The sequence below is a fragment of the Epinephelus lanceolatus genome, chromosome 12, assembly GCF_041903045.1.
Source record: "Epinephelus lanceolatus isolate andai-2023 chromosome 12, ASM4190304v1, whole genome shotgun sequence".
Lineage (NCBI taxonomy): Eukaryota > Metazoa > Chordata > Actinopteri > Perciformes > Serranidae > Epinephelus > Epinephelus lanceolatus.
Window position 1 is genome coordinate 45,360,001 of NC_135745.1, and position 24,227 is coordinate 45,384,227.

General features: G+C 47.1%; 2 protein-coding genes across 2 annotated transcripts in view; one reads left to right on the forward strand and one right to left on the reverse strand.

Annotated features, from left to right (window-relative positions):
• The window catches only part of rpp40 (ribonuclease P/MRP 40 subunit), an 8,689-nt gene extending 7,816 nt beyond the window's left edge, over window positions 1-873 (reverse strand). The window contains exon 1 of the mRNA XM_033650763.2: window positions 658-873. Within this exon, the coding sequence (XP_033506654.1) occupies window positions 658-774 (117 nt within the window). The 5' untranslated portion in view covers window positions 775-873. The remainder of the gene's footprint in view (window positions 1-657) is intronic.
• A 59-nt stretch (window positions 874-932) lies between these two features.
• Window positions 933-22,650, forward strand: riok1 (RIO kinase 1 (yeast)). The gene is made up of 17 exons (XM_078173483.1): window positions 933-1,320; window positions 2,567-2,768; window positions 3,202-3,289; window positions 3,424-3,493; window positions 3,579-3,621; window positions 3,930-4,022; window positions 5,834-5,946; window positions 10,831-10,911; window positions 16,648-16,734; window positions 16,977-17,114; window positions 17,190-17,293; window positions 17,377-17,483; window positions 17,571-17,636; window positions 17,714-17,830; window positions 18,517-18,570; window positions 22,091-22,222; window positions 22,305-22,650. Exons 1-17 carry the CDS (start codon window positions 1,268-1,270, stop codon window positions 22,413-22,415), a joined length of 1,659 nt encoding a protein of 552 aa, XP_078029609.1. The 5' UTR covers window positions 933-1,267; the 3' UTR covers window positions 22,416-22,650.
• The last annotated feature ends 1,577 nt before the right edge of the window (window positions 22,651-24,227 follow it).

Consider the following 24,227-nt stretch of genomic DNA (forward strand, 5'->3'; position numbering starts at 1 on the left):
ATGACCTGGCCTCCACAGTCACCGGACCTGAACCCAATCCAGATGGTTTGGGGTGAGCTGGACCGCAGAGTGAAGGCAAAGGGGCCAACAAGTGCTAAACACCTCTGGGAACTCCTTCAAGACTGTTGGAAAACCATTTCAGGTGACTACCTCTTGAAGCTCATGGAGAGAATGCCAAGAGTGTGCAAAGCAGTAATCAGAGCAAAGGGTGGCTATTTTGAAGAAACTAGAATATAAAACATGTTTTCAGTTATTTCACCTTTTTTTGTTAAGTACATAACTCCACATGTGTTCATTCATAGTTTTGATGCCTTCAGTGAGAATCTACAATGTAAATAGTCATGAAAATAAAGAAAACGCATTGAATGAGAAGGTGTGTCCAAACTTTTGGCCTGTATATATATATATATATATATACATATATATGTATATACAAACATACATATACACATACCTCAGGAACCGGAAGCCCTTTGTTTTCTGTATTTAGACATTTACTGTGAAAGTCTGTGCCTAACATGTGTACACTCGGCTTGTTTCCTGTGTTGAGCCTGTTAGCATAATGTGATCTCCTCACGCTGTCGGCTCTCTAACCGAACGGCAACAGACGCTAACAGGTGCTAACAGGTGCTAACAGGTGCTAACAGGCGGTGTTACCTTGTAGTTGAAGTGCAGCTGCTCCACCTGGGAGCTCAGCCGGTTCTTCTCGTGCTGAAAGCTGGACCGATCAGAGACCAGCAGAGTCCGGGGAGTCCGCTCCAGACCTGCCGACATCTTTAACACAACTTTATTAACACAACACTGATGTGACAGCACAGAGCTAACCACTGCTAACACGCTACAGCACACTTCCGGTCAGGGCTTTTCAAAATAGAGGCGACTGACTGCAGCAGCTGGATGAAAGACTTGAGTTCGTTTTTTTAAGTGTTCATGTGGTTTTAATATTTTGTCCTTAACCGTGTCAGACATGAGCTCAGCAGCTGATACTTAAAGTACATCACTGTAATCTGGTTACTCTACGTACTGCAGTGAGTGACGTTAGTATCAAAGCTGACTGGATCCGGGTCATTACAGGTCAGCAGGGGGCAGCACTGAGCCGCGGTTCGCTAACAGACCCTCGTTCCTTGCCGTAGTTACATGTTCAGACCCGGAAGTGGCGAAAACACGTGACGCTGCTGTGTGAGGCTCGGTGAGCTGCTGTGGCACGGCTCGGATCACTTTGGACCGGTTCGGCTCTGGTTCAGTGTCTTTTTCGGTGTGTGACGTCATGTCGTCGGTGGTCTGTGAACCTGGACAGTTTGATGACGCAGAGGAGGACAGGTGAGACAGTCCGCTTTGTCTGTGAATGTGAGACAGTCACTGCCTGTGTCATCTTCATCATCATCTTCATCTTCATTATTGTTGTTGTTTTTCTCCTGCGTATGTTTGTTTTGTTGTCGTTGTTGTCTTGTTGTTGTTATTTACTGGTGGAGTATTTCCTCTCAGTGCGATGAACGAAACAACGACACGAAACAACAATAATGTGTGACGTCACAGCTTGGTGACAGCTGATGAGAGTCTCAGTCTCAGCTGTGTTCAGTGTCATCAGACATGTCACCGTCTCACAGACACTTTGGCTCCATCTCATCACATATGAAGCTCCTCATTCATTCATTCATTCATTCATTCATTCAGTCATTCATGGCTCTGATGATGTCACTCATCATGAAATGCACCGCCTCTTTCACATGAACGCTCTCGTGGCTGATATGAGACTCAGAGCTGTGTTGTGACTGGTCATCAGAGGGAGGGCAGATGAAGTAACTTCAGATCAGCTGATTGACTCTGACTGATGGATCTAACTGTGCGTTCACACCAAAAGCTGCCAGAGCTGCAAAATAGCTGAATTCGCTCTAGCAGCGCCGCTGGTAAAATATCAAATCGCTCATGAGTCAAATTCTGAACGTTCGATTATGCTTCTTAATTTAAAGGAGCTGCAAAGCAGGTTACTGGCTGGAGCACAGAAATGTGACTTCCTGCATTTGCCTGAGAACAGAAACTTTAACGTTGGACAATGAAAACAGGATAAAAAGTCTAAACAGGTCTGACATTAAACATTAAACACACACAGCCTGTGTTGTGTTCAGGCGTTGTCACGTAAATAACAAATTCCAGTACCTGAACACACTGTAGCACAACACAGCAGCATATCAAGTGGGCCGAACCCAAATCGAATATGAGCAAAGCCTTTGATTTATGTTCACCTTCACACATTCACACATTCATATGTTCACCCTCACACGTTCACACGTTCATATGTTCACCCTCACACATTCACACATTCATATGTTCACCCTCACACGTTCACATGTTCATATGTTCACCCTCACACGTTCACACGTTCATATGTTCACCCTCATACGTTCACATGTTCACCCTCACACATTCACATGTTCACCCTCACACGTTCACACATCCACATGTTCACCCTCACACGTTCACACATCCACATGTTCACCCTCACACATTCACACGTTCGTTGTAGCCACCGTCTGTGTGATGGTCCTCACTTCCTATTGTTGTTTAGTCTCTGCAGTGTCCAATCAGAGCTGTCGGTTGTGACCAGTCAGCTGAGTGATGTCACTCTGCAGCCTTCATCAGACCATCAGCAGGAAGAGGAGGAGGATGATGAAGATGAAGAAGATGATGATGATGAGGAGGACTGGGCGTGGCGTTCATCAGGAGGAGATCTGACCAAAAGATACAACAGGACATCTCAGAGCTGTCAGGTCAGACCACTGCCAATCAAACACACACACACACACACACACAGTAACACACACACACACACAGTAACACACACACACACAGTAACACACACACACACACAGAGTAACACACACACACACACACACACACACACACAGAGTAACACACACACACACACACACACACACAGAGTAACACACACACACACACACACACACACACACAGTAACACACACACACACAGGCTTGTGAGTCCAATCTGAGAGTTTTAGGGGGCGGAGCCAGTTTCTATGGTGAGATGTAGAGGCGTACATGTCCCGTGATGAGCCACGCCCACCACAGGTGTCACTGAATTAAAGTTGGACACAGAGAGGACATCCTTCCAGCAGGCGTCTGTCACACTGATTGATTATTGATGATTCTAATATTGATTTATTTGTTTTTATTGATCAGTCCAACAGACAGAATCCGTCCAATAAGACGCTGCCGTCGACACCGTCTGACAAAGCTCTGAGGAAGTACGAACACAAGATCAACCTGGGTAACACACACACACACACACACACTGCATTGATCAGTGATCATGTGTAAGGATCAATAACAGGCTTCAGTCATGTGATCAGAACAGTTATTGACGAGTTTAGCTGATAATCGAGCGCATTGGTTTTGTTTTAGATAAACTGAAGTACGCCGACTCTGTGATCAATAAAGTGACGAGCATGCAGAGACAGAAAGACGCCGACACGTATGTCTGAACTCGCCTCACTGTTTGTGACATCACAGGTCATGTGATTGATGTGACTAATGCTCTGATTGGCTGCTGTCTGCAGGTACAGGGTGAAGGACAAATCAGATCGAGCCACGGTGGAACAGGTGAGCTGCAGGCTTTTATTTAGAAAGGGCCTGACAGGAAGTGAACAGCAGCATGTAAAACGTCTTGTCATCACTTCATCTGTCGTTTATTTTATATTATTTATTAGCTATTGATTGATGTTTGTAAACAACACAAACTAACAAACATTGTGATGTTTTGAACACATCATCAGTAAATCTGATCACAGTTTCAGCTTCGTGCTGATTTGACACATAAAGTCCACGGGATCTGTCCCACTGATCGACAGAACTATTGATCCTCTGATCAACGATCAGTAAGTGCTGATCTTCTTCTTCTCCTCCTGCAGGTTTTAGATCCTCGAACACGAATGATTCTGTTCAAGATGTTGAGTCGAGGAATCATCAGTGAGATCAACGGCTGCATCAGCACCGGGAAGGAGGTCAGACATCATTGATCACTGGTCGACACACTGATCGATACACTGATCAACACACTGGTCTATACACTGATCGATACACTGATTAATACACTGGTCGATATACTGATCAATATACAGTACAGGCCAAAAATTTGGACACACCTTCTCATTCAATGCGTTTTCTTTATTTTCATGACTATTTACATTGTAGATTCTCACTGAAGGCATCAAAACTATGAATGAACACATGTGGAGTTATGTACTTAACAAAAAAAGGTGAAATAACTGAAAACATGTTTTATATTCTAGTTTCTTCAAAATAGCCACCCTTTGCTCTGATTACTGCTTTGCACACTCTTGGCATTCTCTCCATGAGCTTCAAGAGGTAGTCACCTGAAATGGTTTTCCAACAGTCTTGAAGGAGTTCCCAGAGGTGTTTAGCACTTGTTGGCCCCTTTGCCTTCACTCTGCGGTCCAGCTCACCCCAAACCATCTGGATTGGGTTCAGGTCCGGTGACTGTGGAGGCCAGGTCATCTGCCGCAGCACTCCATCACTCTCCTTCTTGGTCAAATAGCCCTTACACAGCCTGGAGGTGTGTTTGGGGTCATTGTCCTGTTGAAAAATAAATGATCGTCCAACTAAACGCAAACCGGATGGGATGGCATGTCGCTGCAGGATGCTGTGGTAGCCATGCTGGTTCAGTGTGCCTTCAATTTTGAATAAATCCCCAACAGTGTCACCAGCAAAACACCCCCACACCATCACACCTCCTCCTCCATGCTTCACAGTGGGAACCAGGCATGTGGAATCCATCCGTTCACCTTTTCTGCGTCTCACAAAGACACGGCGGTTGGAACCAAAGATCTCAAATTTGGACTCATCAGACCAAAGCACAGATTTCCACTGGTCTAATGTCCATTCCTTGTGTTTCTTGGCCCAAACAAATCTCTTCTGCTTGTTGCCTCTCCTTAGCAGTGGTTTCCTAGCAGCTATTTGACCATGAAGGCCTGATTGGCGCAGTCTCCTCTTAACAGTTGTTCTAGAGATGGGTCTGCTGCTAGAACTCTGTGTGGCATTCATCTGGTCTCTGATCTGAGCTGCTGTTAACTTGCCATTTCTGAGGCTGGTGACTTGGATGAACTTATCCTCAGAAGCAGAGGTGACTCTTGGTCTTCCTTTCCTGGGTCGGTCCTCATGTGTGCCAGTTTGGTTGTAGCGCTTGATGGTTTTTGCGACTCCACTTGGGGACACATTTAAAGTTTTTGCAATTTTCCGGACTGACTGACCTTCATTTCTTAAAGTAATGATGGCCACTGGTTTTTCTTTAGTTAGCTGATTGGTTCTTGCCATAATATGAATTTTAACAGTTGTCCAATAGGGCTGTCGGCTGTGTATTAACCTGACTTCTGCACAACACAACTGATGGTCCCAACCCCATTGATAAAGCAAGAAATTCCACTAATTAACCCTGATAAGGCACACCTGTGAAGTGGAAACCATTTCAGGTGACTACCTCTTGAAGCTCATGGAGAGAATGCCAAGAGTGTGCAAAGCAGTAATCAGAGCAAAGGGTGGCTATTTTGAAGAAACTAGAATATAAAACATGTTTTCAGTTATTTCACCTTTTTTTGTTAAGTACATAACTCCACATGTGTTCATTCATAGTTTTGATGCCTTCAGTGAGAATCTACAATGTAAATAGTCATGAAAATAAAGAAAACGCATTGAATGAGAAGGTGTGTCCAAACTTTTGGCCTGTACTGTAGTGATCAATGAACTGGTTGATACACTGATCGATACGGGGAGCTCAGCTCTGTGTTGGTGTTTTCAGGCTAATGTTTATCACGCCAACACGTCAGCAGGAGAGAACCGAGCCATCAAGATCTACAAGACCTCCATCCTGCTGTTCAAAGACCGAGACAAATACGTCAGCGGAGAGTTCAGGTCAGTCACCACAGAAGAAGAAGAGTTCAGGTCAGTCACCACAGAAGAGGAAGAGTTCAGGTCAGTCACCACAGAAGAGGAAGAGTTCAGGTCAGTCACCACAGAAGAAGAAGAGTTCAGGTCAGTCACCACAGAAGAAGAAGGGTTCAGGTCAGTCACCACAGAAGAGGAAGAGTTCAGGTCAGTCACCACAGAAGAGGAAGAGTTCAGGTCAGTCACCACAGAAGAAGAAGAGTTCAGGTCAGTCACCACAGAAGAAGAAGGGTTCAGGTCAGTCACCACAGAAGAGGAAGAGTTCAGGTCAGTCACCACAGAAGAAGAAGAGTTCAGGTCAGTCACCACAGAAGAAGAAGAGTTCAGGTCAGTCACCACAGAAGAGGAAGAGTTCAGGTCAGTCACCACAGAAGAAGAAGGGTTCAGGTCAGTCACCACAGAAGAGGAAGAGTTCAGGTCAGTCACCACAGAAGAAGAAGAGTTCAGGTCAGTCACCACAGAAGAAGAAGGGTTCAGGTCAGTCACCACAGAAGAGGAAGAGTTCAGGTCAGTCACCACAGAAGAGGAAGAGTTCAGGTCAGTCACCACAGAAGAAGAAGAGTTCAGGTCAGTCACCACAGAAGAGGAAGAGTTCAGGTCAGTCACCACAGAAGAAGAAGGGTTCAGGTCAGTCACCACAGAAGAGGAAGAGTTCAGGTCAGTCACCACAGAAGAGGAAGAGTTCAGGTCAGTCACCACAGAAGAAGAAGAGTTCAGGTCAGTCACCACAGAAGAAGAAGGGTTCAGGTCAGTCACCACAGAAGAGGAAGAGTTCAGGTCAGTCACCACAGAAGAAGAAGGGTTCAGGTCAGTCACCACAGAAGAGGAAGAGTTCAGGTCAGTCACCACAGAAGAGGAAGGGTTCAGGTCAGTCACCACAGAAGGGGAAGAGTTCAGGTCAGTCACCACAGAAGAGGAAGAGTTCAGGTCAGTCACCACAGAAGAAGAGTTCAGGTCAGTCACCACAGAAGAGGAAGAGTTCAGGTCAGTCACCACAGAAGAAGAGTTCAGGTCAGTCACCACAGAAGAAGAGTTCAGGTCAGTCACCACAGAAGAGGAAGAGTTCAGGTCAGTCACCACAGAAGAAGAAGGGTTCAGGTCAGTCACCACAGAAGAAGAAGGGTTCAGGTCAGTCACCACAGAAGAGGAAGAGTTCAGGTCAGTCACCACAGAAGAAGAAGAGTTCAGGTCAGTCACCACAGAAGAAGAAGAGTTCAGGTCAGTCACCACAGAAGAGGAAGAGTTCAGGTCAGTCACCACAGAAGAAGAAGAGTTCAGGTCAGTCACCACAGAAGAGGAAGAGTTCAGGTCAGTCACCACAGAAGAAGAAGAGTTCAGGTCAGTCACCACAGAAGAGTTCAGGTCAGTCACCACAGAAGAAGAAGAGTTCAGGTCAGTCACCACAGAAGAAGAGTTCAGGTCAGTCACCACAGAAGAAGAGTTCAGGTCAGTCACCACAGAAGAGGAAGAGTTCAGGTCAGTCACCACAGAAGAAGAAGGGTTCAGGTCAGTCACCACAGAAGAAGAAGGGTTCAGGTCAGTCACCACAGAAGAGGAAGAGTTCAGGTCAGTCACCACAGAAGAAGAAGAGTTCAGGTCAGTCACCACAGAAGAAGAAGGGTTCAGGTCAGTCACCACAGAAGAGGAAGAGTTCAGGTCAGTCACCACAGAAGAAGAAGAGTTCAGGTCAGTCACCACAGAAGAGGAAGAGTTCAGGTCAGTCACCACAGAAGAAGAAAAGTTCAGGTCAGTCACCACAGAAGAGTTCAGGTCAGTCACCACAGAAGAAGAAGAGTTCAGGTCAGTCACCACAGAAGAGGAAGAGTTCAGGTCAGTCACCACAGAAGAGTTCAGGTCAGTCACCACAGAAGAAGAAGAGTTCAGGTCAGTCACCACAGAAGAGGAAGAGTTCAGGTCAGTCACCACAGAAGAGTTCAGGTCAGTCACCACAGAAGAGGACGAGTTCAGGTCAGTCACCACAGAAGAGTTCAGGTCAGTCACCACAGAAGAAGAAGAGTTCAGGTCAGTCACCACAGAAGAAGAAGAAGAGTTCAGGTCAGTCACCACAGAAGAGGAAGAGTTCAGGTCAGTCACCACAGAAGAGGAAGAGTTCAGGTCAGTCACCACAGAAGAGGAAGAGTTCAGGTCAGTCACCACAGAAGAGGAAGAGTTCAGGTCAGTCACCACAGAAGAGGAAGAGTTCAGGTCAGTCACCACAGAAGAGGACGAGTTCAGGTCAGTCACCACAGAAGAGTTCAGGTCAGTCACCACAGAAGAGGAAGAGTTCAGGTCAGTCACCACAGAAGAAGAAGAGTTCAGGTCAGTCACCACAGAAGAGTTCAGGTCAGTCACCACAGAAGAGTTCAGGTCAGTCACCACAGAAGAGGACGAGTTCAGGTCAGTCACCACAGAAGAGTTCAGGTCAGTCACCACAGAAGAGTTCAGGTCAGTCACCACAGAAGAAGAAGGGTTCAGGTCAGTCACCACAGAAGAGGAAGAGTTCAGGTCAGTCACCACAGAAGAAGAAGAGTTCAGGTCAGTCACCACAGAAGAGGAAGAGTTCAGGTCAGTCACCACAGAAGAAGAAAAGTTCAGGTCAGTCACCACAGAAGAGTTCAGGTCAGTCACCACAGAAGAAGAAGAGTTCAGGTCAGTCACCACAGAAGAGGAAGAGTTCAGGTCAGTCACCACAGAAGAGTTCAGGTCAGTCACCACAGAAGAAGAAGAGTTCAGGTCAGTCACCACAGAAGAGGAAGAGTTCAGGTCAGTCACCACAGAAGAAGAAGAGTTCAGGTCAGTCACCACAGACGAGTTCAGGTCAGTCACCACAGAAGAGTTCAGGTCAGTCACCACAGAAGAGGAAGAGTTCAGGTCAGTCACCACAGAAGAGTTCAGGTCAGTCACCACAGAAGAAGAAGAGTTCAGGTCAGTCACCACAGAAGAGGACGAGTTCAGGTCAGTCACCACAGAAGAGTTCAGGTCAGTCACCACAGAAGAGGAAGAGTTCAGGTCAGTCACCACAGAAGGAGAGTTCAGGTCAGTCACCACAGAAGAAGAGTTCAGGTCAGTCACCACAGAAGAGGAAGAGTTCAGGTCAGTCACCACAGAAGAAGAAGGGTTCAGGTCAGTCACCACAGAAGAAGAAGGGTTCAGGTCAGTCACCACAGAAGAGGAAGAGTTCAGGTCAGTCACCACAGAAGAGGAAGAGTTCAGGTCAGTCACCACAGAAGAAGAAGAGTTCAGGTCAGTCACCACAGAAGAAGAAGGGTTCAGGTCAGTCACCACAGAAGAGGAAGAGTTCAGGTCAGTCACCACAGAAGAAGAAGAGTTCAGGTCAGTCACCACAGAAGAGGAAGAGTTCAGGTCAGTCACCACAGAAGAAGAAAAGTTCAGGTCAGTCACCACAGAAGAGTTCAGGTCAGTCACCACAGAAGAAGAAGAGTTCAGGTCAGTCACCACAGAAGAGGAAGAGTTCAGGTCAGTCACCACAGAAGAGTTCAGGTCAGTCACCACAGAAGAAGAAGAGTTCAGGTCAGTCACCACAGAAGAGGAAGAGTTCAGGTCAGTCACCACAGAAGAGTTCAGGTCAGTCACCACAGAAGAGGACGAGTTCAGGTCAGTCACCACAGAAGAGTTCAGGTCAGTCACCACAGAAGAAGAAGAGTTCAGGTCAGTCACCACAGAAGAAGAAGAGTTCAGGTCAGTCACCACAGAAGAGGAAGAGTTCAGGTCAGTCACCACAGAAGAAGAAGAGTTCAGGTCAGTCACCACAGAAGAGGAAGAGTTCAGGTCAGTCACCACAGAAGAGGAAGAGTTCAGGTCAGTCACCACAGAAGAGTTCAGGTCAGTCACCACAGAAGAGGACGAGTTCAGGTCAGTCACCACAGAAGAGTTCAGGTCAGTCACCACAGAAGAAGAAGAGTTCAGGTCAGTCACCACAGAAGAGGAAGAGTTCAGGTCAGTCACCACAGAAGAAGAAGAGTTCAGGTCAGTCACCACAGAAGAGTTCAGGTCAGTCACCACAGAAGAGTTCAGGTCAGTCACCACAGAAGAGGACGAGTTCAGGTCAGTCACCACAGAAGAGTTCAGGTCAGTCACCACAGAAGAGGAAGAGTTCAGGTCAGTCACCACAGAAGAGGAAGAGTTCAGGTCAGTCACCACAGAAGAAGAAGAGTTCAGGTCAGTCACCACAGAAGAAGAAGAGTTCAGGTCAGTCACCACAGAAGAGGAAGAGTTCAGGTCAGTCACCACAGAAGAAGAAGAGTTCAGGTCAGTCACCACAGAAGAGGAAGAGTTCAGGTCAGTCACCACAGAAGAGGAAGAGTTCAGGTCAGTCACCACAGAAGAAGAAGAGTTCAGGTCAGTCACCACAGAAGAGGAAGAGTTCAGGTCAGTCACCACAGAAGAGGAAGAGTTCAGGTCAGTCACCACAGAAGAGGAAGAGTTCAGGTCAGTCACCACAGAAGAAGAAGGGTTCAGGTCAGTCACCACAGAAGAAGAAAGGTTCAGGTCAGTCACCACAGAAGAGGAAGAGTTCAGGTCAGTCACCACAGAAGAAGAAAGGTTCAGGTCAGTCACCACAGAAGAGGAAGAGTTCAGGTCAGTCACCACAGAAGAGGAAGAGTTCAGGTCAGTAGGAGGACTAGGAGAACACAGGCTCCTCCTCCTCAGTACAAGTTTTAACTTTTGGTTGTCTCCAAAACAAAACAAAACACATCAGACACAGGCCAGTCAGTTTGAGTCATTTCCTGCAGATCATAATCATAATCAATAATCATGATTAGTCATTGATTGATGTGTGTATCAGCTGTTCTCAGTCACCATGAGGCGCTAACACATTCTTCCGTTCAGGTTCCGTCACGGTTACTGTAAAGGAAACCCCAGGAAGATGGTGAGAACCTGGGCAGAGAAGGAGATGAGGAACCTCATCAGGTCAGAACCTTTCTACTGATGCATAGAACCCAGTAGAACCTGATGTGACTGACAGGTAGAACCCAGTAGAAGCTGACGTGACTGACAGGTTGAACCCAGTGGAACCTGACGCGACTGACAGGTAGAACCCAGTGGAAACGGACATGACTGACAGGTAGAACCCAGTCGAAGCTGACGTGACTGACAGGTAGAACCCAGTGGAACCTGACGTGACTGACATGTAGAACCCAGTGGAACCTGACGTGACTGACAGGTAGAACCCAGTGGAAGCTGACGTGACTGACAGGTAGAACCCAGTGGAACCTGACGTGACTGACATGTAGAACCCAGTAGAAGCTGACACAACTGACAGGTAGAACCCAGTGGAACCTGACGTGACTGACAGGTAGAACCCAGTAGAAGCAGACATAACTGACAGGTAGAACCCAGTGGAACCTGACGTGACTGATAGGTAGAACCCAGTAGAAGCTGACACAACTGACAGGTAGAACCCAGTGGAACCTGACGTGACTGACATGTAGAACCCAGTGGAATCTGACGTGACCGACATGTAGAACCCAGTGGAACCTGACGTGACTGACATGTAGAACCCAGTGGAATCTGACGTGACTGACATGTAGAACCCAGTAGAAGCTGACACAACTGACAGGTAGAACCCAGTGGAACCTGACGTGACTGACAGGTAGAACCCAGTAGTAGCTGACGTGACTGACATGTAGAACCCAGTGGAACTTGACGTGACTGATAGGTAGAACCCAGTAGAAGCTGACACAACTGACAGGTAGAACCCAGTGGAACCTGATGCGACTGACAGGTAGAACCCAGTAGAAGCTGACGTGACTGACATGTAGAACCCAGTGGAACCTGACGTGACTGACATGTAGAACCCAGTGGAATCTGACGTGACCGACATGTAGAACCCAGTGGAACCTGACGTGACTGACATGTAGAACCCAGTGGAACCTGACGTGACTGACATGTAGAACCCAGTAGAAGCTGACGTGACTGACATGTAGAACCCAGTGGAACCTGACGTGACCGACATGTAGAACCCAGTGGAACCTGATGTGACTGATAGGTAGAACCCAGTAGAAGCTGAAACAACTGACAGGTAGACCCCAGTGGGACCTGACGTGACTGACAGGTAGAACCCAGTGGAACCTGACGTGACTGACGGGTAGAACCCAGTGGAACCTGACGTGACTGATAGGTAGAACCCAGTATAAGCTGAAACAACTGACAGGTAGACCCCAGTGGAACCTGACGTGACTGACATGTAGAGCCCAGTGGAACCTGACGCGACTGACAGGTAGAACCCAGTGGAAACGGACATGACTGACAGGTAGAACCCAGTAGAAGCTCACGTGACTGACAGGTAGAACCCAGTGGAACCTGACGTGACTGACATGTAGAACCCAGTGGAACCTGACGTGACTGACAGGTAGAACCCAGTGGAAGCTGACGTGACTGACAGGTAGAACCCAGTGGAACCTGACGTGACTGACATGTAGAACCCAGTAGAAGCTGACACAACTGACAGGTAGAACCCAGTGGAACCTGACGTGACTGACAGGTAGAACCCAGTAGAAGCAGACATAACTGACATGTAGAACCCAGTGGAACCTGACGTGACTGATAGGTAGAACCCAGTAGAAGCTGACACAACTGACAGGTAGAACCCAGTGGAACCTGACGTGACTGACATGTAGAACCCAGTGGAATCTGACGTGACCGACATGTAGAACCCATTGGAACCTGACGTGACTGACATGTAGAACCCAGTGGAATCTGACGTGACTGACATGTAGAACCCAGTAGAAGCTGACACAACTGACAGGTAGAACCCAGTGGAACCTGACGTGACTGACAGGTAGAACCCAGTAGTAGCTGACATGACTGACAGGTAGAACCCAGTGGAATCTGACGTGACTGACATGTAGAACCCAGTGGAACTTGACGTGACTGATAGGTAGAACCCAGTAGAAGCTGACACAACTGACAGGTAGAACCCAGTGGAACCTGATGCGACTGACAGGTAGAACCCAGTAGAAGCTGACGTGACTGACATGTAGAACCCAGTGGAACCTGACGTGACTGACATGTAGAACCCAGTGGAATCTGACGTGACCGACATGTAGAACCCAGTGGAACCTGACGTGACTGACATGTAGAACCCAGTGGAACCTGACGTGACTGACATGTAGAACCCAGTAGAAGCTGACGTGACTGACATGTAGAACCCAGTGGAACCTGACGTGACCGACATGTAGAACCCAGTGGAACCTGATGTGACTGATAGGTAGAACCCAGTAGAAGCTGAAACAACTGACAGGTAGACCCCAGTGGGACCTGACGTGACTGACAGGTAGAACCCAGTGGAACCTGACGTGACTGACGGGTAGAACCCAGTGGAACCTGACGTGACTGATAGGTAGAACCCAGTATAAGCTGAAACAACTGACAGGTAGACCCCAGTGGAACCTGACGTGACTGACATGTAGAGCCCAGTGGAACCTGACGCGACTGACAGGTAGAACCCAGTAGAAGCTCACGTGACTGACAGGTAGAACCCAGTGGAACCTGACGTGACTGACATGTAGAACCCAGTGGAACCTGACGTGACTGACAGGTAGAACCCAGTGGAAGCTGACGTGACTGACAGGTAGAACCCAGTGGAACCTGACATGACTGACATGTAGAACCCAGTAGAAGCTGACACAACTGACAGGTAGAACCCAGTGGAACCTGACGTGACTGACAGGTAGAACCCAGTAGAAGCTGACATAACTGACATGTAGAACCCAGTAGAACCTGACGTAACTGATAGGTAGAACCCAGTAGAAGCTGACACAACTGACAGGTAGAACCCAGTGGAACCTGACGTGACTGACAGCTAGAACCCAGTAGTAGCTGACATGACTGACAGGTAGAACCCAGTGGAATCTGACGTGACTGACATGTAGAACCCAGTGGAACCTGACGTGACTGATAGGTAGAACCCAGTAGAAGCTGACACAACTGACAGGTAGAACCCAGTAGAAGCTGATGTGACTGACATGTAGAACCCAGTGGAACCTGACGTGACTGACATGTAGAACCCAGTGGAACCTGACGTGACTGACATGTAGAACCCAGTGGAATCTGACGTGACTGACAGGTAGAACCCAGTAGAAGCTGACGTGACTGACAGGTAGAACCCAGTGGAACCTGACGTGACCGACATGTAGAACCCAGTAGAAGCTGACACAACTGACAGGTAGAACCCAGTAGAAGCTGACGTGACTGACATGTAGAACCCAGTGGAACCTGACGTGACTGACATGTAGAACCCAGTGGAATCTGACGTGACTGACAGGTAGAACCCAGTAGAAGCTGACGTGACTGACAGGTAGAACCCAGTGGAACCTGACGTGACCGACATGTAGAACCCAGTGGAACCTGATGTGACTGATAGGTAGAACACAGTAGAAGCTGAAACAACTGACAGGTAGAACCCAGTGGAACCTGACGTGACTGACAGGTAGAACCCAGTGGAACCTGACGTGACTGACGGGTAGAACCCAGTGGAACCTGACGTGACTGACATGTAGAACCCAGTGGAACCTGACGTGACCGATAGGTAGAACCCAGTAGAAGCTGAAACAACTGACAGGTAGACCCCAGTGGAACCTGACGTGACTGACAGGTAGAACCCAGTGGAACCTGACGTGACTGACGGGTAGAACCCAGTGGAAGCTGACGTGACTGACAGGTAGAACCCAGTGGAACCTGACGTGACTGACATGTAGAACCCAGTAGAAGCTGACACAACTGACAGGTAGAACCCAGTGGAACCTGACGTGACTGACAGGTAGAACCCAGTAGAAGCTGACATAACTGACATGTAGAACCCAGTAGAACCTGACGTGACTGATAGGTAGAACCCAGTAGAAGCTGACACAACTGACAGGTAGAACCCAGTGGAACCTGACGTGACTGACAGCTAGAACCCAGTAGTAGCTGACATGACTGACAGGTAGAACCCAGTGGAATCTGACGTGACTGACATGTAGAACCCAGTGGAACCTGACGTGACTGATAGGTAGAACCCAGTAGAAGCTGACACAACTGACAGGTAGAACCCAGTAGAAGCTGACGTGACTGACATGTAGAACCCAGTGGAACCTGACGTGACTGACATGTAGAACCCAGTGGAACCTGACGTGACCGACATGTAGAACCCAGTGGAACCTGACGTGACTGACATGTAGAACCCAGTGGAATCTGACGTGACTGACAGGTAGAACCCAGTAGAAGCTGACGTGACTGACAGGTAGAACCCAGTGGAACCTGACGTGACCGACATGTAGAACCCAGTGGAACCTTATGTGACTGATAGGTAGAACCCAGTAGAAGCTGAAACAACTGACAGGTAGACCCCAGTGGAACCTGACGTGACTGACAGGTAGAACCCAGTGGAACCTGACGTGACTGACGGGTAGAACCCAGTGGAACCTGACGTGACTGACATGTAGAACCCAGTGGAACCTGACGTGACCGATAGGTAGAACCCAGTAGAAGCTGAAACAACTGACAGGTAGACCCCAGTGGAACCTGACGTGACTGACAGGTAGAACCCAGTGGAACCTGACGTGACTGACGGGTAGAACCCAGTGGAACCTGACGTGACTGACATGTAGAACCCAGTGGAATCTGACGTGACTGACATGTAGAACCCAGTGGAACCTGACGTGACAGATAGGTAGAACCCAGTGGAATCTGACGTGACTGACATGTAGAACCCAGTGGAACCTGACGCGACTGACATGTAGAGCCCAGTGGAACATCACGTGACTGATAGGTAGAACCCAGTAGAAGCTGACACAACTGACAGGTAGAATCCAGTGGAACCTGATGTGACTGACATGTAGAACCCAGTAGAAGCTGACATAGCTGACATGTAGAACCCAGTGGAACCTGACATGACTGATAGGTAGAACCCAGTGGAACCTGACGTGACTGACATGTAGAACCCAGTGGAACCTGACGTGACTGATTGGTAGAACCCAGTGGAGTCTGACGTGACTGACAGGTAGAACCCAGTGGAGTCTGACGTGACCGACATGTAGAACCCAGTGGAACCTGACGTGACTGACAGGTAGAACCCAGTGGAACCTGACGTGACTGACATGTAGAACACAGTGGAACCTGACGTGACTGATAGGTAGAACCCAGTAGAAGCTAACACAACTGACAGGTAGAACCCAGTGGAACCTGACGTGACTGACAGGTAGAACCCAGTAGAAGCTGACATAACTGACATGTAGAACCCAGTGGAACCTGACGTGACTGATAGGTAGAACCCAGTAGAAGCTGAAACAACTGACAGGTAGAACCCAGTGGAACCTGACGTGACTGACAGCTAGAACCCAGTAGAAGCTGACATGACTGACAGGTAGAACCCAGTGGAACCTGACGTGACTGACATGTAGAACCCAGTGGAACCTGACGTGACTGACATGTAGAACCCAGTGGAACCTGATGTGACTGATAGGTAGAACCCAGTAGAAGCTGACACAACTGACAGGTAGAACCCAGTGGAACCTGACGTGACTGACAGGTAGAACCCAGTAGAAGCTGACGTGACTGACAGGTAGAACCCAGTGGAACCTGACGTGACTGACATGTAGAACCCAGTGGAACCTGACGTGACTGATAGGTAGAACCCAGTGGAACCTGACTGTCTTTATGTTTCAGGCTGCAGATGGCAGGAATCCCAAGTCCAGAACCTCTCCTGCTCAGAAGTCATGTTCTGCTGATGAGCTTCATCGGGAAAGATAACATGTAAGAACCAATCAGAATATTTGATCAAAACCAGTCACAGATTCCTGTGTGTATTGATCACTCTGTGTATTGATCCCTGTGTGTATTGATCACTCTGTATATTGATCACTCTGTGTATTGATTTCTGTGTGTATTGATCACTCTGTGTATTGATTCCTGTGTGTATTGATCCCTGTGTATTGATCACTCTGTATATTGATCTCTGTGTGTATTGATCACTCTGTGTATGGATTATTCCTCAGGCCGGCTCCTCTGTTGAAGAATGTCTCCTTGTCGGAGTCGAAGGCTCGGGAGCTCTACCTGCAGGTTCTACAGAACATGAGGAAGATGTTCCAGGAAGCTCGACTCGTCCACGCCGACCTCAGCGAGTTCAACATGTTGTAAGAGACCACACCCACCACACCCTCCACCCCTTCAAAATAAAAGCCCTGTGGAACTGACTAACCCGTGTGTAGGTATCACGATGGAGACGCTTACATCATCGACGTGTCACAGTCAGTGGAACACGACCATCCGCATGCTCTGGAGTTCCTCAGGAAGGACTGCAGCAACGTGAACGGTGAAACTGGTGATCCTGAGTATGGATGATTGATTATCAGGTCCGAACCTGTCAGCTGATCAGTGTGTGTGTTCTTTTCACAGAGTACTTTGTGAAGCGCGGTGTGGCGGTGATGACGGTCAGAGAGTTGTTTAACTTCATCACCGACCCATCGATCACCTGCCACAACATGGACCAGTACCTGGAGAAGGTCTGACCACTTCCACATTCAGTAAAACTTTATTTATAAAACACAAAGATACAACTATCACTAATCAGTTTGTGATTGATCGTCCAGGCCATGGTGATCGCAGCCGATCGGACGTCGGAGCAGCGATCAGATCAGGACAGAGTGGACGAGGAGGTGACAGGAAGGAAACACAAACACCGTCATGTTGGCACATTTACGGTGATGCCTCACCTGTCTGACTTCTCCCTCAGGTGTTTAAGAAGGCGTACATCCCCCGCACGCTGACCGAGGTGAGTCACTACGAGCGAGACGTGGACCTGATGAGGACCAAGGAGGAGGAGTCTGCCATCTGCGGACACGACGACAACGTAAGAGTCACAGCAGTCAGTGGGCATGGCTTCAGACGGTACGGTTCCCTGTGCTGGAGTCAAGATGGCGGTTCCTTAACCTTCAGGAACGGGTCATCTAGTGCACATTTGTGGAACCATATGTTAATGAGTGTATGTTTGTTTACCGCTGTGAGGAACCTCTGTGTTCATTGATGACGTACAGAACATTATCACAACATTACCAGAACATTATCAGAACCCTGGTGACTCTGTGGCTCAGTGACCCAAAAAACCTGATGTGAATATTTTTGTTTTCATATGATCTTTGAACCGATTCAGAAACCGTCTGATGCCATTTACAGGCCGAAGAACCAAAGGATCAAGTCATGAAACGTTGATGAAGAAGTTGGAGACATTAATCAGACAGCTGATTCCTGATGAAAGAACCTCAGATTATAAGACAGTTTAGAGTTCTGATGATACAGTGGATCTATACAGGGATTTTTCTAGGTTTTCAGAGGAACCTGACAGAGAACAAGAACAGAATAAATGATCCATGAGAAGGGGAGTGATGCAGAGACAGATAAGAAGAGGTTCTCAGAGGAGTGTTTTGGGATTTCTTGAGTCTCTGATGTCTTGACGGAGTGAAGTTCTAGAAGGTGACATTGTCTGAGGAACGTCTGATTGATTTAAAGAATGTAACAGCTGTTGTTTGTGTTCTCCAGGTTCTGTATCAGACGCTGACCGGACTGAAGAAAGACTTATCTGGAGTTCAGACGGTACAAACACACACACTCTGTCTCATGCTACTCTTAGCTTAGCTTAGCATAACTTAGCCTGACAGTGACGCACTGTAAGAACTCTGGCTGTCTCACCTGCGGAGAACCAGAGAACTGTAAACTGTGAAACTTCTGTCAGGGAATGTCCTCACTTCCTTTCAGCTGTTTCACATTAAAAGCCTCTGAAGAGTCAGAATATCAAGAGTTAAAAACAAACAGAGGAAAGAAAAGATAGTCTCAGGTTCAAGACAATGTTAAGCAACCTGGAACAGGTTCTAACAGCGACTGTAAAGAGAACAGACAGTTTTATGACATCACACAGATGCTCATTCATGTCTGTCGGAATCTGTGCCAGGCCACACCCTTCTTAAACAACACCATCACTTCCTGTTGGTCACTTGCAGAAACAGGTTGTGGTCACACTCCAACATTTTCATCCTAAATGTCCTCTGAGTGTGTTGATGTTTGGACAAACTGTCCTTGATTTATGGACAGTTTGTTCCTGTGGTGGCGCCACATGATCCAATGTTAGTTTGTTTCCTGTCTCATTTTCAGTCTGTACATTAAAAACTCCAAAGATTCAAAATAATGGACGGCTTCCCGTCAGACAAGGCTCCAGAGTAGAACGTCCAATCAGAAATCAGGTCCAATAAAACAGCCAGAAACAACCTCCTACTGTTCAGGGTGCGTTCAGAAACATTCGCTCCGAGCGAACTCTGGTTCAAACTTTCAGTTCTTTAGGACGGCACTGAGGGAGCATCAGAACGTCAGGCAGCAGAACGTCAGGTGGCAGAATGTCAATTCAATTTTACTTATAAAGCCCAATATCACAAATCACAATTTGCCTCACAGGGCTTTACAGCATACGACATCCCTCTGTCATTATGACCCTCACAGCTGATCAGGAAAAACTCCCCAAAAACCCTCAAAAGCTCATAAAATCATTACTGCTAAGGGCTAAAGGAATACAAGGCTCAATAGAGCTTTGACTCTCAGTCAGCCTGGCTACAGTGCTGAAAAGAAACCTGGGGTTGTTCTTGTTTTCTTCTATTAATGCTGAGTAATAGTTTGCTCTGGCATTGCGGAGGCCCCTCTTATAAGTTTTGAGACTGTCTGTCCAGATTAAACGAGATTCTTCCAGTTTGGTTAATCGCCAATTCCTTTTAAATTTTCGCAATATTTGTTTTAACTTACGGGTTTGAGAGTTATACCAAGGAGTGAACTCTCTTTGCTTTGTTAACTTCTTTTTAAGAGGAGCTACAGAGTCGAGTGTTGTTCGCAGCGAGCCTACGGCGCTATCAACAAAATGATCAATTCAGGAGAGGTTAAAGTCAGTACGGGAAACCTCTGTTACTGAAGGACTTGGTATTGAATTTAATGATGGAGTAATCTTTTCCTTAAATTTTGTGACAGCACTATCTGATAAACATCTAGTATAGTAACTGTTGCTGAGTGGCGTGTAATCGAGTAAAAAGAAATCAAAAGTAATCAGATAATGATCCGATAGCGAGGGATTCTGTGGAAAGACTGTTAGGTTATCAATTTCAATTCCATACGTCAGAACTAGATCGAGGGTATGGTTAAAACAGTGAGTGGGTTCATGTACACCCTGACTGAAGTCAATGGAGTCTAATAATGAGATAAACGCGGTAGCCAGGGAGTCATTATCAACGTCGACATGAATGTTAAAATCGCCTACAATAATAACTTTATCTGATTTAAGAACTAAACTGGATAAAAACTCTGAGAATTCAGATACAAATTCAGAATACGGGCCAGGAGCACGGTACACTATAACAAATAAAAGTGGCTGCGAGGTTTTCCAGGTCGGATGTAAAAGACTAAGAACGAGGCTTTCAAATGAATTATAATCTAGTTTAGGTTTAGGGCTGATTAACAGACTAGAGTTAAAAATGGCTGCAACTCCCCCTCCTCGGCCACTCCGCTAAGTAAATCAATATGATTATCTGATATTAATTTGTTTACTAACACTGCTTTAGATGATAGAGACCTGATATTTATTTATATTTATAAAACTATGGCTGGGTAACTGAACTAGAAGCTCAGAGAGGCGTTTAGGACTGCGACTCTGAGTCCTGGTCTCAACTCTGGGTTGTCAGGGATTTAAATTACTAATAAAGTTTGCCAGGTTCCTAGAAATGAGAGCAGCTCCATCCAAAGTGGGATGAATGCCGTCTCTCCTAATAAGACCAGGTTTTCCCCAGAAAGTTTGCCAATTATTAACGAAACCCACATTGTTTGCTGGACACCACCTGGACAGCCAGCGATTAAATGATGACATGCGGCTAAACATGTCATCAGTGGGTTTTTTTCCCCGTTAAAGGGTTTTTGGGGAGTTTTTCCTGATCAGCTGTGAGGGTCATAAGGACAGAGGGATGTCGTATGCTGTAAAGCCCTGTGAGGCAATTTGTGATTTGTGATATTGGGCTTTATAAAAAAATTGATTGATTGATTGATTGGTCAGATTTGGGAGGGATCCAGAGAAAACTACGGAGTCCGACATCGTTTTTGCATATTCACACACCGAGGCAATATTAATTTTAGTGACCTTCGATTGGTGTAACCGGGTGTCATTGCCGCCGACGTGAATAACAGTCTTACTGAATCTACGTTTAGCTTTAGCCAGCAGTTTTAAATTTGATTCAGTGTCGCCCGCTCTGGCCCCAGGGATACATTTGACTATGGCCGCTGGTGTTGTTAACTTCATGTTTCTCAGAATAGAGCTGCCAATAACCAGAGTTTTATCCTCAGCGGGTGTGTCACTGAGTGGGGAAAAGCGGTTGGAAACGTGAACAGGCTGGTGGTGAGCCGTGGGCTTCGGCTTGGAGCTGCGCTTCTCACGAACAGTTACCCAGCCTCCCGGCTGCACAGGTGTTACCAGAGGACCGCTAGCAGAGGCTATGCTATGTGGCTCCGCACCGGCTACAGGGGGCTGGCTAACTACTGCAGCTACTGAATAATTTTCCATGGTGTGGAGCCGCACTTCTAATTCACTAAGCCTCGCCTCCAATGCAGCAAATAAGCTACACTTGTTACAGTTACCACTGTCGCTAAAGGAGGCAGAGGCATAACTGAACATTTGGCACACCGAACAAGAAAGAGCAGAGGGAGAAGCCATCGCTAAGCTAATGTAGCTAACAAGGCTAAGAGCGTGCAAACAACAGCTAAGAGATTAGCAAGAGAGTCGTTACATAGAGGAGAGCTATAACTGCTTAAACATAACTAGTGTGGGTTAAGACTTGAAGTAGATGTTAAGAAACTGAAGTGAGAAAGCAGAAAGCAGGCTAGTAGAATTCATTAGAGCAGTACAGAGACGCTGTCACAGAAACACCGGAAATGACACAACACGCTTACCGCAATACGTCAGCACTGTGACATCCAGTTGAACCTCAGGCAGCAGCACTCTGATTGGATTTACCACTGCACCCTTACATGTGCACAGTGTTGCCATGGATACGCATTGACACATCTTTGTTGTGACTGTGTGACGTCTCCTCAGGTTCCGGCTCTGCTGGAGGATGACCAGCCTTCATCACAATCATCATCCTCAGAGGAGGAGGAGGAAGAGGATGAGCGGGGGGAGGAGGAGGAGCAGGAGAAGCAGGGGGATGAAGCCCAGATGGACAAAAAGGTGTTTATCAGTCTCTGTCGTGTCCTCAGATATGTGAACGAGTGTCTGTGTGTCTGTCCTCTGAATGTTTCCGTCATTTCAGGAGAAGAAGAAGAAGGTAAAGGAGACTCAGAGGGAGAAGAGGAAACACAAAGTACCCAAACACGTGAAGAAGAGGAGGGACAAGGTGTCCAAAATGAAGAAAGGAAAGTGACGACTTCCTGTTTGTCAACAGCCACGACTCAGTCCTGAACTACAGCCGAACTACAGCCGAACACCTATAGTACCACAGAGACCCTCAGGCATGAACTTCCTGTTAAAGTTGTGAAGTTGTAAAAACAGTTTTCAGGCCTGGACGAGATTGTTTTGATTCTCAGAATTTTTATTAAGTTTTGACTTTACATTGTTTTTGTTTAAAATCTGTTGATAAAAACATTCTGACATCATGATGACACGTTTCCTGTGTCACTGATTTTAAACTCTGCTGTGCTGAAATGTCACATGATGGCCCCCAGCATCAGGAACCAGCTGCTGTGATGGATCATTGACCCACTGACACAGAGGGAGAACCCAGAGAACCAGGTAGAACCCAGTAGAATCTGATGTGACTGACAGGTAGAACCTGGTGTAACTGACAGGTAGAACCCAGTAGAATCTGATGTGACTGACAGGTAGAACCTGGTGTGACTGACAGGTAGAACCCGGTAGAACCTGGTATGACTGAATGGTAGAACCCAGTAGAACCTGGTGTGACCGACAAGTGGAACCGAGTAGAACCTGGTGTGACTGACAGGTAGAACCCAGTAGAATCTGGTGTGAGTGACAGGTAGAACCCAGTAGAACCTGGTGTGACTGACAGGTCGAACCTAGTAGAACCTGGTGTGACTGACAGGTCGAACCCAGTAGAACCTGGTGTGACTGACAGGTTGAACCCAGTAGAACCTGGTGTGACTTGACAGGTCGAACGCAGTAGAACCTGGTGTGACTGACAGGTAGAACCCAGTAGAACCTGGTGTGACTTGACAGGTAGAACGCAGTAGAACCTGGTGTGACTGACAGGTAGAACCCAGTAGGATCTGGTGTGACTGACAGGTAGAACCCAGTAGAAGCTGACGTGACTGACAGGTAGAACCTGGGAGAACCTAATATGACTGACAGGTAGAACCCAGTAGAACCTGGTATGACTGACATGTAGAACCCAGTAGAACCTTAGAGGGGATGACAGAGGGAACAAGACAGTGATTACACGGTAACGTTCAGGTCACAGAACGATGACGAGACGAGAAAACACTGTTCCTCAAAAGGGGGCGTGGCCTATGTGTTTTCAATCAATCAATCGATCAATTTTATTTATAAAGCCCAATATCACAAATCACAATTTGCCTCACAGGGCTTTACAGCATACGACATCCCTCTGTCCTTATGACCCTCACAGCTGATCAGGAAAAACTCCCCAAAAAACCCTTTAACAGGGAAAAAACGGTAGAAACCTCAGGAAGAGCAACTGAGGAGGGATCCCTCTTCCAGGACGGACAGACGTGCAATAGATGTCGTACAGAACAGATCAACATAATAAATTAACAGTAATCCGTATGACACAATGAGACAGAGAGAGAGAGAGAGACAGAGAGAGAGAGAGAGAGAGACAGAGAGAGAGAGAGATGCAGGTAATGACAGTAGCTTACAACAACATTAATGAAAGTAATAATATTATAGTTATAGTTCTGGCTACTGTGGTACAATATGTTGAAAGTATGTATTAATATCTGGCAGTATACATGTGTGACAATAGTCATATGTGTATAATAACAGTAGAAGTATGACTAATGACTAATGATGGCAGCAGCAGCAGGAGGCATCTGGCAGGACCACGGCAGCAGCACAACCACACACATCACACTGTCCAGGCACCGCTGTGATATGAGTTAATCTGAGAGACAGTGGAGCACAAAGGCTCCGGAGAAGAAGCCGAGTTAGTGACATCCAGAATGACCGAGTTAGCAAGATGCAGTAATAGAATACGAGA

Excerpts from the sequence above, each read along its gene's own strand:
- riok1 (XM_078173483.1), top strand. The coding sequence starts at position 1,268 with ATGTCGTCGGTGGTCTGTGAACCTGGACAGTTTGATGACGCAGAGGAG. Across the intron at positions 17,484-17,570 it reads TGGACCAGTACCTGGAGAAG|GCCATGGTGATCGCAGCCGA; the intron begins GTCTGACCACTT and ends TTGATCGTCCAG. Across the intron at positions 17,637-17,713 it reads AGGACAGAGTGGACGAGGAG|GTGTTTAAGAAGGCGTACAT; the intron begins GTGACAGGAAGG and ends CTTCTCCCTCAG.